This window comes from Coffea eugenioides, chromosome 8 (assembly GCF_003713205.1).
Source record: "Coffea eugenioides isolate CCC68of chromosome 8, Ceug_1.0, whole genome shotgun sequence".
NCBI classification, from domain to species: Eukaryota; Viridiplantae; Streptophyta; class Magnoliopsida; order Gentianales; family Rubiaceae; genus Coffea; species Coffea eugenioides.
Window position 1 is genome coordinate 44,953,330 of NC_040042.1, and position 14,678 is coordinate 44,968,007.

Here is a 14,678-nt window from a genome sequence, read left to right on the forward strand (position 1 = left end):
ATAAAAAAAAAAAGAAGACGGTGATCGTTGAATTATGATAGCCCAGAAAACCTCCAAAATTTGATCACGTCGCTCAAAAGCGCAATCTTGATGCGTGTGGTGTGGCAGAAATCGTTGACGATCAGGGGTGTAGGAATTGAATTTATGGTCCCAACGAACTGACTAGGGACTAATTAGGCTGGAAAACATATTTCTTCCAACTTTTCAGTTTGGGCAAACCTAAAGAATTGGAAAAAAAAAAAAAGAGAGAGAATTTCAACTTTTAGAATTGGACGATCAGTGGATAAATATTAGATGTTATGTGGTATGGATACATAGCACGTTATGTAATTGTGTTGTTAGAAAACATCAAATTTACATGCAAGATTGACCCTGGCATGGTAATTTTGACTTTCTCCGCTCTGACAATTCCTACAACTAGAAGGATTTTAGAGCTGAAAGTACAAGGAATTTACATGAAGCAGCTTTCAATGAAAAGGAAAGAAGAGCATGCAAATCTGTTAGAATTTGATGGGTGATGGCAGAAACTGATAGCCCTCAGCTTGTGAATGATGGCACGCTCCGCATCAATAGTTATTTGCATTTCATGTGTCATTACTTTGATGGAAGCGACCTTTTCTGAACCTTCTACATTCTACAACAACGCAACAGCAATGATTAACCTTAGTTCAGATTATAAATGTTCTATTATTCCCATTTTCCTTGTATCTATTCATCTTTATCAGGACAACAATTCTGGCATACCCATTTTGGTTTACTGCAACAAATTTCAGAGAGCAAAGAATCAACAACTTTGTACATGTGTTCAAAATTGAGCATTACTGGACCCAGTGCCAAAGGGACTGGGGGAAAAACCTATTGCTTCCCCAGTCCAATGCAAGAGATGTAGAAATGTATTTGCAGGGTGCACAGAAACCTGATTCTCAATTTGTTTATAATGGTTCCGATGGAAATTGTATTGCCGAGTAAATTACTACACCTTATCTCTTCTCTCTTTCTGATCTTACTTTGGCTGTGTTTCCATAACTAAGGCAGATTAAAGAGCAAGGGCATGGAAAAGCTTGGTTTCCGGAGTTCAGTTCAGAACCAAAACCCACAGCTGAGGAGCCCGATCTCAGACCTTATGCTTTGCTACTCGAAGTCGAAGGAGAGGCAGAACTGCCTGAAAGAGCTTTGACGGACATTTACAGCTCTCCCAATGATGTCATCAGAAAAGCAAAAAGAAAATGTCCAGGGAACATAAAGGAGCTTCTACTAAAATCCATCAGCCACAAGGGAATACCTGAATTTGACAGCGATGAAATTCCTTGCGCAACTTCTCAAGAACCTCCAAACTGCTGGACTCTTCCCCATAGTCACACTGACAAGTATCGCCATCTCCTTCCGTCTCATCTGGTGTCCATTTAGCAACTAAATCTGAGTATTGCATACATGTACCACTGACGAAACAATAATCTAGTAAACAAAACTAGGAATTTAGTACTTGAAAAGAAATGATCTATTGAATGTCGCCTCGCCATGAGCACAGCTCAGTAGTCGTCAAAATCTGTTCGAAGAATCCAGAAAGTAATCAAATTTTCAAAAACCAGAACTGATCATTTTATACAAGTCTGCAACAAAAAAGGTTCCATTGCCAAGATGAACCCAAAGATAAAAAAAGGATGCAAATGAAACAACACCATTAACATCGATCCACCGGTTTTGTTTTGAGGTAGTGTACCGGGGTGAAATTTTGTGGCTTTGAGGATTCAAGGGGGGCAGGGGGTAGTGGTTCAGCTTCCAGAAGAGGTTGAGCTGTTGACGTTGGCGGCTCCTGGGAGGGAGGGGGAAGGAAAACATCTGAAGGCGCTAATGTTTCCAAATTCCAATTTGACGCGTCCAAACTTGTGTATAAGAAAGTCGTATAGATATAAAGGTTTAAGAACCACGCCTAACAAAGACGCGAGACTTCTTGATTCTTGGCTTTTAATGGGAAATATATATATATATTCCTGAATCTTTTAACTTTGCCCCAAGATATTCCTGAAAATTGAGTTATTTTTTCCTTTTTTGTGATAAAGAAAGTAAAATTGGGACATATAAACTCAGAAGTTGGGACCTGATCAGTGTTTCTATTCCTTCTTTTGAGATGTCTAGAAACTTATCATCAATCAAAAATTCGGTTTCAAGTTTCCAAGTGGTTAGTAATGGCATTCAAAATTTGCTTGATGCTTTAAAAGTTGTAGTACTCCATAATCACTAGACTACAAAATTTACGACTCCAAATTTCTTGATCAAGAAATGAGAGTTCGTTCAAGTGGACGGGACAGACATGGAACTGGCAGTCTTGCAGACCAATTCGTTGTTTTCAAGATTTATGCAAGCCAAGTCAACAAGTGTCGCAGCATCCACCTACAACTCACACTAGGTAAGAATTTTCAATAGACCAAAAGTATTAATTAGCATTCTTGTGAAGATTGTTGATTGTACGTAACAGCTCCATTGTCTCAGTATCTCACGCAATAATTACCGCAACCAATGCTTTTTCCTATACTAAAATTGCAAATTAAGTCATTCCCTTACGATATAAAACGAAATTACATATTATTATCATGGAAGGCCAAAAAAGAAAAATGAAATTAAAATATTCTTGTATAGGAAAAATTATGCGGTTTGGATATTATATTTGATCATTTGCAGCTCTTATTCCTAAAACCATCCAAAGTCAGGCATCAGCCATAAAGCCTTTTCTTTTATCTTTCTAACTCGTAATAAAGCAGCCACATCACGATATGCTTTTTCATTTCTTTTTCTACCTTCTTGCCTTCTCAAATTAATTCTACTCGATCGTTGGGTTTCTGTTTCTTTGTTACAAGGTAGAACGAGATGTAGGGTAACAGGGAAGGGGGAGGGGCGATGTACAAATCCCTCCATACCAGCCTGGCTGGTTTGTGAAGCTACTAGCATCACCACTTTACCACCAGTCACCACCACAGTACAGGTGGGAAAAGGAAATACACACGATTACACTTATCAAATGTACTGTACTCCATATGTGGCTTAAGGCTCAGTCAGACTGTCAGAGGTGGAACTGGAAACACACTCCACGGGGATGCCCACGACCATCCGAGACGCATTCATCTCAGGCCAGTACTGTGTATCGCTGCATGTGGAAGACCATTGAGGATGTGCCATTGGAAGTGGAACTGTACTTTCCAACTTCACAGCAACATTGACTATCCCGTGACCTCTTGAACCATCTCTAGCCCGTAGCTGGTAAGCCAAGTGACGGAGGGATCCTGCCGGCAAAAGCCCATCTAGGATATCCGTCACCGGAATTTGACACCACCCTAGATGAGTATAGCCTGTAAAGAAGAAGTTCTTCTTCTTGGTGTATAACTGGAGGCACATGCAGGAGAAGTGAGCATCAAGGGGTAGCTGAAACTTTTCACCCCATGTAGGGTTTACACCTCCTTTATCATCCACTTTTGTCCGGCAAACTTTGCTTAGTTTCTTACAACTCATGTTCGTAGCTGCTGCTGGTGGTCTAAATGCGAAAGGTGGGGTTGTGGTAATGGTTGCAAAAGGCCGAAGACGGCGGGGAGGGAAGAGAGTTGAAGAGGAGGAGGCTTTAAGGCCTTGAGCTGATATTACAGTGATCTCCAACATTGAACGCTGATTCATCAGGAAAATTTGCACAATTCAATCGATTGCATGTCGGTGTATGCAGTGAGTGATCGAACTTCTGCATTGATGCGCAACTAGATATACGCGAACGGGTTAAAGACTTGGGTAAGTAAGAGTTTTCCAGGGAGTTTCTTTCTGGTGCTGCTCTCTCGCTGCAGCTTCCTTTGTGGAAAAAAAGGGATGGACGTTGCTTAGAGGACAACAGCTACATGATCATTTATGGACTGTGGTGGGGCAAATTGGCAATGTGTCATGCTCATAATCGGCCCTCTTGATGTTAATTTGCCATTAAGAAGCTGTTACAACAATTATTAGATTTTGTTGTTATTCAGCCGAAAATTCTCAAGTTGACTCGTTCTACGTGACTAGAGGTACATTCCTTCATGGAATCAGGCGTTCCAAATTAGATACCATATTAGTCTAACCAGCTCTAGTATAGCAATAATGTAGCCCTCTAAAAGTTCTTTTTTTTTTTAGACAAAAATATCATTATTTTATTAAATCTACATTAATGGCTGAAATTATATCAATCACAACTATATATAGTTATGAACAGATTTGAACAATAAATACTGCATGCTACAAATCTGAAAATTTAATTAAAAAATTAAACCGTGAAACTGCAAAAATACTAAAAAAAATTACTTATATGTATAAAGACCTGGGCATACTTATGCCTCCGAGATTGCAAATTAACTGTTTTAATTCCCAATGGTAAATATGACAAAAAAAGTATAAAGAATCCCAAATGTCACAATCAAATCTGAAAAAAAAAATAGATTTAATAAAAGAAATACAAGAGCTATAGAAAGCTCTTACCAAGAATCCATAGGAGAATAATAAAAAAAAAATTCTCATTAGAAATCTCTAAGAGAGAATAAACTTCTTTGAATCGTAACTAAGTTCACTAAAAGAAAAGGATAAAGACTACAAAAAGATGCTTTAAAATAGATAAAGCATCTTTATCTACTGACTTGATGGAATGGCAATAAAATCGATTCATTGACTTCATGGAATGGCAATAACGCCCCCATCGTTTTTGGGCATGAAGATGTAACCAGAGGATTGTGCACCATACCAACGATCGATGATTTTTGTACTTTCTGTAACTCTTATTCACACGAATGGAGTAATGAAAAATCAAAATTTCAATCTCTAAAACTAAACAGGCTGGAATGGTTTATTGCAAGCTGAAAGTGACTCTAAATATCTTCTTTTTTTTTTTGTCGCAACGATAACAATTGTATAACCTATTTTAATCTAATCTAAGGAGAGGAGGAGGGGAAACCGACGAAGAAAGCCACCTAAAGGTAACAGCCACAATTAAGTGATAAGTTTAGTAAAAAACAAGAATTGAACCTTGACTTTTCACTTTTCCAAAATTTTTTAAAAGTCAAGCACCCGATAATTAAGCTATCTACAGATTAACCTATCCAAGCAACATCTCTTACTACTGTACATCTTAGAGCAAAAATCCAATCGCATATCCGCACTACGTAACGAGAATCCTGCCATTAAGTTATCAACCAAATTGATAGCACATCCATCCCCAACCCATGATTAAGCTATCAACCATATAGCATATCCAAGCTATAAAGATGACTATTACTTGCAAAAAAAGAAACAAATATACACATAACCATTATTGTGCATGTTAAAGCAGAAATAAGTCAAGAATTTCGATACCAGCCCCCGGGAATTTTTCACTCTATAGAGCACTTTCACTCTATTGTCCATAATTTTTCCAGACACCAGCCCCAGGAATGCTACTTTGATATTTCCGTGGCCCACAATCTCTCAAACAAATCTACACTAATTCCCCGACTAGATATTCTCTGATCCACTGCGAGTAAATAGAGTAGAACTACCAAAATCAAACTATACACACATTTCATCATGTTGTACACAGTATCTCATTTCTGACCTGAAAATAAAAAAGAAAAATAAATATTCTGTTCAGCATGTAATTAGTTCTTAATCTTGAACAGAAACTCCAGTCATGTTTATCTGTTCATTCTACTCAAAAGAATTCTGCAATTGGGCTCCAATCCAGCTTCTTAATGAAAGGCTTGAAATTCATTTCGCAACTTCTCCAGAGCCCAAAATTTATCCACCACAAATTGTTTCCAAAGCCCAACTTCGACTCTTTGACCTTTCAGTTTCTAAAAATTTTCCACTTTCTTCAGCTTTCCGGTGGACCCAAGCCGTTTCAATTACCTGCCAGCCTATCTTTTACTGTCCTTTTGGATCTAAAGAAAACCTTGGGGCCTACCACGCCAGCTTCCCCAGGTTCCAGAAAAGACCAGAACTTCAGAAAATAAACCTTTGCGCACCACGTGTTCGTTATCCACGAGGACCATATCCTACTTTTCTCTGTCCTTCCTCGTAGTTCTTATGCGGTCCCCACAGCATACCCCCGATTAACTCCTTGCTCCACAGAACAGAACACAGTCAAGTCAACTCTCGCCCTCCGATTTTCTCCTTATCGAAATATCTAACCACGCTTGATCATCACGATGATTATCAACTCTGCAATCAGACGGCTCTGATTTCCCTTCCGATGCATCCGCCTCCTTATGATCCCTCCCTTGTCTCTCATTATCTTCGTCATCGCTTCTTCTCACGCGCTTTACCCCAAGTGAAACCCCGAAGAGCCTCGGACTCACCTCCTCCTCCTCCTCCGCCTTCACTGCACCACCACCCGCGGCGCCGCCTCCGTCCATCTCCACCGTAACCCGTCTTCCCGTCATCAAATCCAAAGCTCTTTCTTCCGGCAATTCTCCTCCGCTGGTCTCCGCCTGATTCCCGGCGTAATTTGACATTAAATTATAAATATTGCCACACAAACCCCGCAGCCGATTCAATTCTCGATTTAGCTGCGCGTTTTCTTTTCTCAACCTTTCGTTCTCTTCTAGAATCTCTGGCGTCGTTGTACACGTCGTCGGCAGAACAGTAGTTGCCACTGGCGAAGAATTGGAGGATACAACCTGCTCGTCACCAGAATTCGCCGGAGATACCACTCCCATCGGCGGCGGAACCGCCACTGTAACAACCGCCTGTGCATTCGCAATAACTGCAGCTGGAGGTGTTGCTACCACCGGCGAAGGAGCTGCCGGAGAGATTTTCCGGCGTTGAATATCCCTTAGTAATCCTTTTTCTCCTCTACGAAAACAATCATTTGCAAACTCCCATCGATCAGGCACCACTTTTCTAAATCCCTATTAATTCATAAACAATAATCAAATTAAGCAATAAGCACTAATTAAATACTAATCCTAAAAATGTAATAAGGAAAAAATTAAATTATTCATGTTATTGTAGCTTACGTAAGTATTGAGTTGGCGAACGAAGCTGGAAAAATTGTTGTGTTTGAAATATTTGGGAAGCAAATCTCTGGCGAATTCAGCTGCACGCCAAACAATAAATGTGGTGCCGTCTTCGTTCCACGAAATCAATTCGTCGATGGAAGGATCATCCACGAGTTGATAAGTTTTGGTGAGGAACGGCGTCGGAAGAGTCCTCTGAGACTCGCCTCCTCCTCCTCCTCCCCCCCCTCCGGTGGGAGATTCGCCGGCCTGTTCAACCGGCATTGGAGCCATAGAATCCAGAACTGCTTAATTATTCTTTATTTCACAGATCCAAATCCTAAAATTCAAAGTTAGAAAATAAATAGAAGGGAAAAAATAGTAGTTAACATATTCTCGAAATCAAAATACCTCCTATTACTACTACGATTTATCGCAAAAATGAACATGATAAACATAACAATAACGATGTGAGTTTTGTTTTACAAAACAAAGGGAAAAAGAAGGAACAAACTATAAAAAATTTTCAAATTAGAAAATATACAGATATATGAAGGAAAAAAAAAGGTGGAAGAATCTTATCTTACAAGGAGAGATAGAGAAGTATTCAAGAGCGTTAAGGTTTCTGAACGAGAAGCAATCTCCAAAACCACGGCAGCAGCTCAGAAATCATTTGACGGAGTGAAAGATCAGAGAGAAGATAAGCGTTAGAGGGTGTTTGTGCTGTTTTTTCTGGATCTTTTTTTCCTTTTCTGTGTTTTATTTCTAGAAGGTTCCGGAGGAGCTGTTTGGAAGAAAGGCGAAGGAAAAGAAACGAAACAAAGTGATTTTACGTGAAGAGTTTATTTTGGGCCTTGATGTTGCGGGGTGGCTTGGAGATGGAATTTGACAGGAGCCAGAAAGAGAAAAGAAATGGAATGAAAATTAAAATGGGTAATTGTAGGACCCGGTTAGTGTTGGGTAGGCTGTGAGAGGGATGTTAGCGTGCTTTTGTGACTGACCGAGTAATAGCCTTCCAGAAAGTTCTGGTCAATTCCGTAATTTTCTTAACATTATTTATGAATTAATTTTTTATATATTAATAATATATACACTATCAAATTTAAATTAATATTAAAACCCACACACGCCGTTATATTCAAGAATTATTCCCTTTCTTCTATAAATTTTTCAGTTATATATACATATATATACACACACATTTATACATATATATCTATATATTAGTAGGTTTTTCTCTTCTTCTCGACGAATACTTTTTCTAGAAACCTTGTTTAAAATGTAATTTTTTTCTAAAAAATTTTTATATTTTTTTAAAATATATTTATCAATTAATTTTCTATCTTGCATACATCAAATCATTTAGTTCAAAAGATAAGTTGACGTCAATTGATGTAAAACTAATGATTTGAAATTTTGGTTGCTAAAAAAAATCTATGGATGGAACAAGGATTCATTTTTCCAATACATTGGGTTTTACTTGGAAGAGGGAAGTTGCGTGTCCGAAATCAGAAATGTCATGGCAAGCTTTATTAGTACTAGCATTCTTATCGTGTTATGCATGGATTTATACTTTAACCCTCAAATTAAAGAGTTAAAATTTGAAGCAAAAGAAAAAATTCTTATAACTTTCCGTTAGTTTTACACTTTTAAAATATATTTATATTTGTATCTTCAAAATAAAATCACTCGATTTAGTTATTTGTTATATAATTTTAGATTGAATGGTGTCAAGCTCTTTTTGAAAAAGTTTATAATTGATTCCATACTCATCCTCCAGTTTACAAGATAAATTTTGAAGCAAAAGGAAAAGAATCCATAACCTGCAATTTGGTTTAATATTTTTAGAATATATTTACTTTTTACCTCCCAAAATATGACAATTGTATAAAACCAAGAATGGAGCATAGTGGTTGCAAGTATTGGCATCTAAAAATATAAATAAAAACTAATAATATCTTACAATACCCCTAGTAATCATAAAAAAAAGAAAAATATTTAGAATACAAAAATGACATAGTAGTGTTACATATTTACATATGAAGAAAATAATAAAAATGCAAAAAATAGTAAATAATACACAAGATTATTCTTATTGAATGAATTTTACATTCTTATTCAAACTGAATTAGGGTGAACTTTAGATCATATATATACAAATTTGGTAGATATTATTTATGGTCAAATGTTATTATATATTCATCTTAAACTATATCGTTATTTTTTTATTGTTTTTGTGAGATTAGTTTTTTTAATTTTTTATCAAAAATAAAATTCTAAATAAAAATTTCCAATTTAAAGGACCAGTATGAATTTGTTTTTAATTTAGTGATTTCATAATTTAGGTTTCAGGAATAGTATGCTGTTGATTTTTTAAATCTATTACTAATGAATATTATTTGGATGGGGCTAAATCCACACCCCTCAATCTAAATCTACACTCCTAGCATTAAGATGACAATAAACTCCATAGGAGTTCAATCCAAAAACTTGTCTTTCATATAACAAGAGATGTTTAAAAAATCAATTACAAATTTTAATTAATTGAAATTATTTGATACCATCATCCTAATTATTGATTTGCTAGTGTTTCCTAAAATTATACTTCATTCAACTATGAAGTGCAACGTGCCAAAAAGGTTAAAATATTTTCTTAACACAATTAAAAAAAGTTCTCACCTCCTTACATGATAAAAAGAGATAAAAATGTTATCTCCACTAAATAAGATGCCATCAAAGTGAATCAAAAAAATTTGTTATAAATTTTGAGACTATTCATAATGATATAAATTTGAAATCCAAATTAGCACCATCTATTTTCACTAAAAAAAGACAGTTTTTTTTTTATTGAAAAAGTTTCTATCAAGCCCCATAAATGCTATGGGTTTTTTCATCAACTTGGTTATAAATCGCTTTGTATGGATTACTATTTTTTCCAAAATGATTTTTAGCTTCTTAATAAACGCATCTTTCAATTACCTTTATTTCATATATATTGATTCATTATAATTTTTTTAAAAAAAAAAGAAAATAACAATCCAAATGAGAATCTTTTTCTTTACTGGATGGGTTTAGCTTGTATTATGGAAGCCTTATGAAGATTTAGAGCCACCTTTGATTTTTTTTTTCCTTGGGGATTGAGAAGCAAAATAATCAAGGCTTAAGCACGTATTAACTCTCCAAATGTGATCAATCAAATTTCCATTCCAAGCCTTTTGTAACGAATAATCCATAACCGTGTGTTGCCTGGAGTTCACGGTATGATCTGGTTACCAACGTGTGGATTTTGATCGTGGAGCTATGCATTTAGCCCCACCTGTATTATTTCTTTTGTATTGTTCTATATAGCTTATCATTTTAGTTAGGATTACCAAATTGAAGATTATAATATTGTTATTTATTTTTTTACTTTTAGTTGGACTAATGATGTTTCATCTCTTTTTACCCTCCTATGAATAAACTCCAAATCAAATTCCTTTATAGACACTTCTTACATTTTAAATTCAAAAGGTATTAAGGGATATTTAATAATTAAAAAATCAAAATTCTATATAAAAAAAAAATAATGAGTTAGAAGCCTTATGATTTGATTATCCTAAAAATCCCTTCTACAGGTTATATAAATATGGTTATAGATTATATCATGGATAAGGATAAAAGGATGTTGATTGTTGCATTTTGCATACAACGGATTTTTCGTTGCTCTCTCTCTTTACCATTTTTCTCCCTTTTTCTATGCTATTTGATCCTGGTATTTGCTTGTCTTCTTTTTTCTTTAATCTTCAGTTCAATATATGGGATTTTAACTTTACATCATATTTAACTACTCGTCAATACCATCAACGCTAGGTGTGCGACGGTATTCAAAGTTGTAATTAGCTATTTTGACAGTTACTTAAAAAATAAACCTAATTGTTAAAAAGCGAGTGAACTTGAACGAACAAAAATGAATTTTCTTTTTCATGTCGGAATAAGTGATACACGAGTTTTTCTATATAGCTATATGCAATTAAAAATGTAAAAGATAAATTATCTTTTAAGTTTTATTTTTTTGAATAAGCATGTTATGAATTTCAATTTTCATTAATAACTGAACTCGTATGCAAAATCACTCAATCAATTGAGTTTGAGGAAGGTGTATTTCCTGTAAATGTGATAACAATAACATGATAAATGAGATGACAACAGCATAATGTTTTGATGGCATTTCACTTGAAATTGTAAAAGTTGGACAATTCAAAAGACAACAAAAATAACACTATTTAAAAGCCTCCCTAGTCCCTAGTAGTAAATAAACGAAAATTGGATGAGAATGCATAACAATTTTCACGATTGGGCAATAGTCGAATATATTCAGATATCATGGACACATGGTAAAAATAGAGAATTGAATTCGTTACCACTTGCTCGTGCGCGCGATCATTTTAGCCTTGAGGCCCCTTGACAACGTTTCGTCTTTGTAACTGCAGCATCGCCCGGTGCCACTGCCATGTTCTTCTACTAGAGGCGACTTCGACGGGAGGTACTTTACTGATTCCCCCACCCACCCTCTCCTTCCTCCCCCCCCCCTTCCTTCCCGCCGGAGTCCCAAAAAGTTCTAGTTTTTGTGGGATTGAGATGCTCAATGCTAGCACTCTTATATGCAAAGTACAATATTGGTAAATGATTTTTGCTGCGTTGTCCTCCACCTGTTTGGGCAAATGCCACAATCATTTATGCTTGGCTTCAGGCAACATTGTATTCAGAATTTCGTGCCCTGCGTTTATAAAGATTAGAGTTTTGTAACTTTTTAGTTGTAGCTTCACTTGTCTATGTTGAGTAGTTTCAATCAAAGTTTGGACTGAAAAAGCTTCATGAAGTAAGCCATTGAAGGTTCGTTTTTCTGAGCTATTGAAACTTATTGGCTAAGCATACTTGAAACGTTAATCAATTGGATGCTTTTGTCTACCCGTTTTGGAAAAGAGACAAAAACGTAGCGACTACTGAACATAGCCCACCTAAGGTCTTTCTTAATCTTGCTTATGGTTCCCATCGCCTTCCCCTTTCTTCCTTCCCGTTCTTCTGCATTCCAAGAAATTTGTTTTGAAGAAAAGGAACAGAATGGGAAGATTGCTGAATGATATATGAGTGAAGTTTTTAGGTGCATTGATATGTTTTCACTTTGATGCTGCGTTTTCAGCGAGTTAATGATTAGCTAATTCATGACTTCTGAGCCCTGCATCTCTGCTGTTTAAGATTGAGTTTTCTTTCATTAATAAATTTGCTTGTAGCTTCATTGATTTTTTTGCTGTTTAGATGGCTGATTTTTAGCTGTTCTTACTTCTTTAGGAGGTGGCAATTGAAAGGCTTTGAACTCCTTTTGTAGTTGGATTGAGTGTAATGAGTTGACTACATCCTTGCTTGCTAGAGAGGGACTTAGAATGATGCCAGCTTTAACAGCAACAAGGTCATGCTTTCTTGTTGGCAATTATCTGTCATTAAGAATATTTTCTCGGCTTCAGAAGACAGTTTCATTTCACAAAAGTCTTCCAGTTTTCAGTAAGGTTGGTCACGAGACTGGACCTCTTACGCTAACAAGTCTCGGACTGAAGAGTGAAACTGAAACAACTACTGGAAATGAGAAAAATAGACTCCAGCATGGGGTTTCTACACTAGAATTCCCAAAAAGTAAGAGGAAGAAAGTTGGTAGTAATAGAGAAAAGTTGGTTGCAGCTAAGAAGAGTCCAGACATTCCGGCAGCCCCTTTTGCTGCTCAATCTTTTTCTGAGCTTGGCCTTCCTCCTTTGTTGGTTGACAGGTTGGAGAAGGAAGGATTTAAGGTCCCAACTGATGTTCAAGCTGCAGCAATTCCCACAATTCTAAAGCGTCGCGATGTTGTGATTCAGTCTTACACTGGTTCAGGGAAAACATTGGCATATCTTCTGCCCATTTTATCTGGGATTGGCCCACTGAAGGAAGATTCTTCAACTTTTGATGAGCCTAAGATCAAATCAGAGATAGAAGCAGTTATTGTGGCTCCTTCCAGGGAGCTGGGGATGCAGATTGTGAGAGAAGTTGAGAAACTATTAGGACCTTCTGACAAGAAACTGGTTCAGCAACTTGTGGGAGGTGCGAACAGATCAAGGCAAGAAGATGCCCTTAAGAAGAACAAGCCGGTCATTGTAGTTGGGACACCAGGACGAATTGCAGAGATAAGCGCAGCTGGAAAGCTTCACACTCATAGCTGTCGATACCTGGTCTTAGATGAAGTTGATGAGCTCCTTGCTTTCAATTTTCGGGAGGATATACATCGGATTTTAGAGCATGTCGGAAGACGATCTGGTACAGGTCAACAAGGTTCTAATAGATCTCAGGGTTGGCAGCCTGAGCGTCAGACAATCATGGTCTCTGCTACAGTGCCATTTTCTGTGATAAGGGCAGCTAGGAGCTGGGCAAATGATCCACTCCTTGTCCAAGCCAAAAGTGTTGCCACACTTGAATCTGTCTCTCCCTCTGGACCCATTAATTTTCCAGGGACTACTTCCAACTCAAGTTCAAGCTCAAACTATCAGAAACTGCCAGCAGTTCAGAGCCTACCACCTAATCTTCAACATTATTTCTTTGTTACTAGGAAACAACACAAAGTTGATGCGTTGAGGAGATGTGTGCATGCTTTGGATGCTAAGTCCAGCATAGCTTTTATGAATCACACTAAACAGCTAAAAGATGCTGTTTATAAGCTGAAAGCTCGAGGGATCAAAGCTGCAGAATTGCATGGAGATTTAAGCAAACTTGCCAGATCAACCATCCTAAAGAAGTTTAGGGATGGGGAAGTTAGAGTACTGCTAACAAATGAGCTTTCAGCTAGGGGTTTGGATGTGCCAGAATGTGATCTTGTAGTTAATCTGGAATTGCCCACTGACTCGGTTCACTATACACATCGAGCTGGCCGAACAGGTCGACTTGGCAGAAAGGGTACTGTTGTCTCCATATGTGAAGATCCAGAAGTATATGTTGTGAAGAAATTACAGAAGCAACTTGGTATCCTCATTCAGGGTTGTGATTTTGCAGAGGGCAAACTTCTTGTTACTGAAGAAGAAAAGATGCTAAAATCTGTAAGGCAGTGAAGTAATAGAATTTTCAGTAAATATCTTATAAGAGAATTTTTGACAACATTGTTTTGGTTTTGTTCTGCTTGTTTCTTTCGACAAGAAGTTGCAGGTATTTTGTAAGGCTACTTAATTGAATCTGTTATTAAGGCTTAACTGATTTTTCATTTCAAAGAACATCTTTTGGGTAGTTCACATACGTACATGCATGCATACATAACTGTTCAGCATTTACGTGTCTAAGTAGAAGTCTTGTTAGAATTCCTGCGCACATAAATGCTCGGTAATCATCATATCTAGAGTCTGCTCTGCTTTCCTTCTTCTTTGATGATGGAGCAGGCTGTGAGAGAGCGGAGACAAAAGGAAGAAACGGGGCCAGTGCCTGGAGAACGAGACTGTGGACGTCCATCTCTGAGTCGTCGAAGCAACTGAATATGAGAATGGCGATTTTGGCAGAGGCGGCTGTGCTGGAGAGTTGGATGCAAGAGTGGATACTTTCGCCACGGCCCACCGGTGCACAAGAAAACACTAGACTGCCGCTTTCTTTCATTTGCTTCTCTCTGCTCTCTGTTCCTTTTACAAGTTGAGATTCCTTTCACTTAAAGACACAATTTTGGTT

At 37.2% G+C, this 14,678-nt stretch overlaps 3 protein-coding genes across 3 annotated transcripts; 1 reads left to right on the plus strand and 2 right to left on the minus strand.

Moving 5' to 3' along the window:
- Positions 1 to 3,039: 3,039 nt before the first annotated feature.
- On the minus strand, positions 3,040 to 3,648 carry LOC113780889 (BON1-associated protein 2-like). Its single transcript, XM_027326669.1, has one exon. It carries the CDS (start codon positions 3,646 to 3,648, stop codon positions 3,040 to 3,042), a length of 609 nt encoding a protein of 202 aa, XP_027182470.1.
- A 1,595-nt stretch (positions 3,649 to 5,243) lies between these two features.
- LOC113779833 (heat stress transcription factor B-2b) lies at positions 5,244 to 7,855 on the minus strand. Its single transcript, XM_027325570.1, has 3 exons — positions 7,559 to 7,855; positions 6,993 to 7,311; positions 5,244 to 6,884 (listed from the first exon to the last, which is right to left on the minus strand). The coding sequence occupies exons 2-3, from the start codon at positions 7,263 to 7,265 to the stop codon at positions 6,123 to 6,125; spliced, it is 1,035 nt and encodes a 344-aa protein (XP_027181371.1). The 5' UTR covers positions 7,266 to 7,311; positions 7,559 to 7,855; the 3' UTR covers positions 5,244 to 6,122.
- Positions 7,856 to 11,436: 3,581 nt separating this feature from the next.
- LOC113781604 (DEAD-box ATP-dependent RNA helicase 47A) lies at positions 11,437 to 14,226 on the plus strand. The gene is made up of 2 exons (XM_027327563.1): positions 11,437 to 11,493; positions 12,300 to 14,226. The coding sequence occupies exon 2, from the start codon at positions 12,392 to 12,394 to the stop codon at positions 14,075 to 14,077; it is 1,686 nt and encodes a 561-aa protein (XP_027183364.1). The 5' UTR covers positions 11,437 to 11,493; positions 12,300 to 12,391; the 3' UTR covers positions 14,078 to 14,226.
- Positions 14,227 to 14,678: the final 452 nt, after the last annotated feature.

Bases quoted from the DNA above. Each gene is read 5' to 3' on its own strand.
- LOC113780889 (XM_027326669.1), bottom strand. From the start codon at position 3,648: ATGTTGGAGATCACTGTAATATCAGCTCAAGGCCTTAAAGCCTCCTCC.
- LOC113781604 (XM_027327563.1), top strand. From the start codon at position 12,392: ATGATGCCAGCTTTAACAGCAACAAGGTCATGCTTTCTTGTTGGCAAT.
- LOC113779833 (XM_027325570.1), bottom strand. From the start codon at position 7,265: ATGGCTCCAATGCCGGTTGAACAGGCCGGCGAATCTCCCACCGGAGGG. The intron at 6,885-6,992 runs GTAAGCTACAAT...ATGAATTAATAG, and splicing joins TTCGCCAACTCAATACTTAC to GGATTTAGAAAAGTGGTGCC.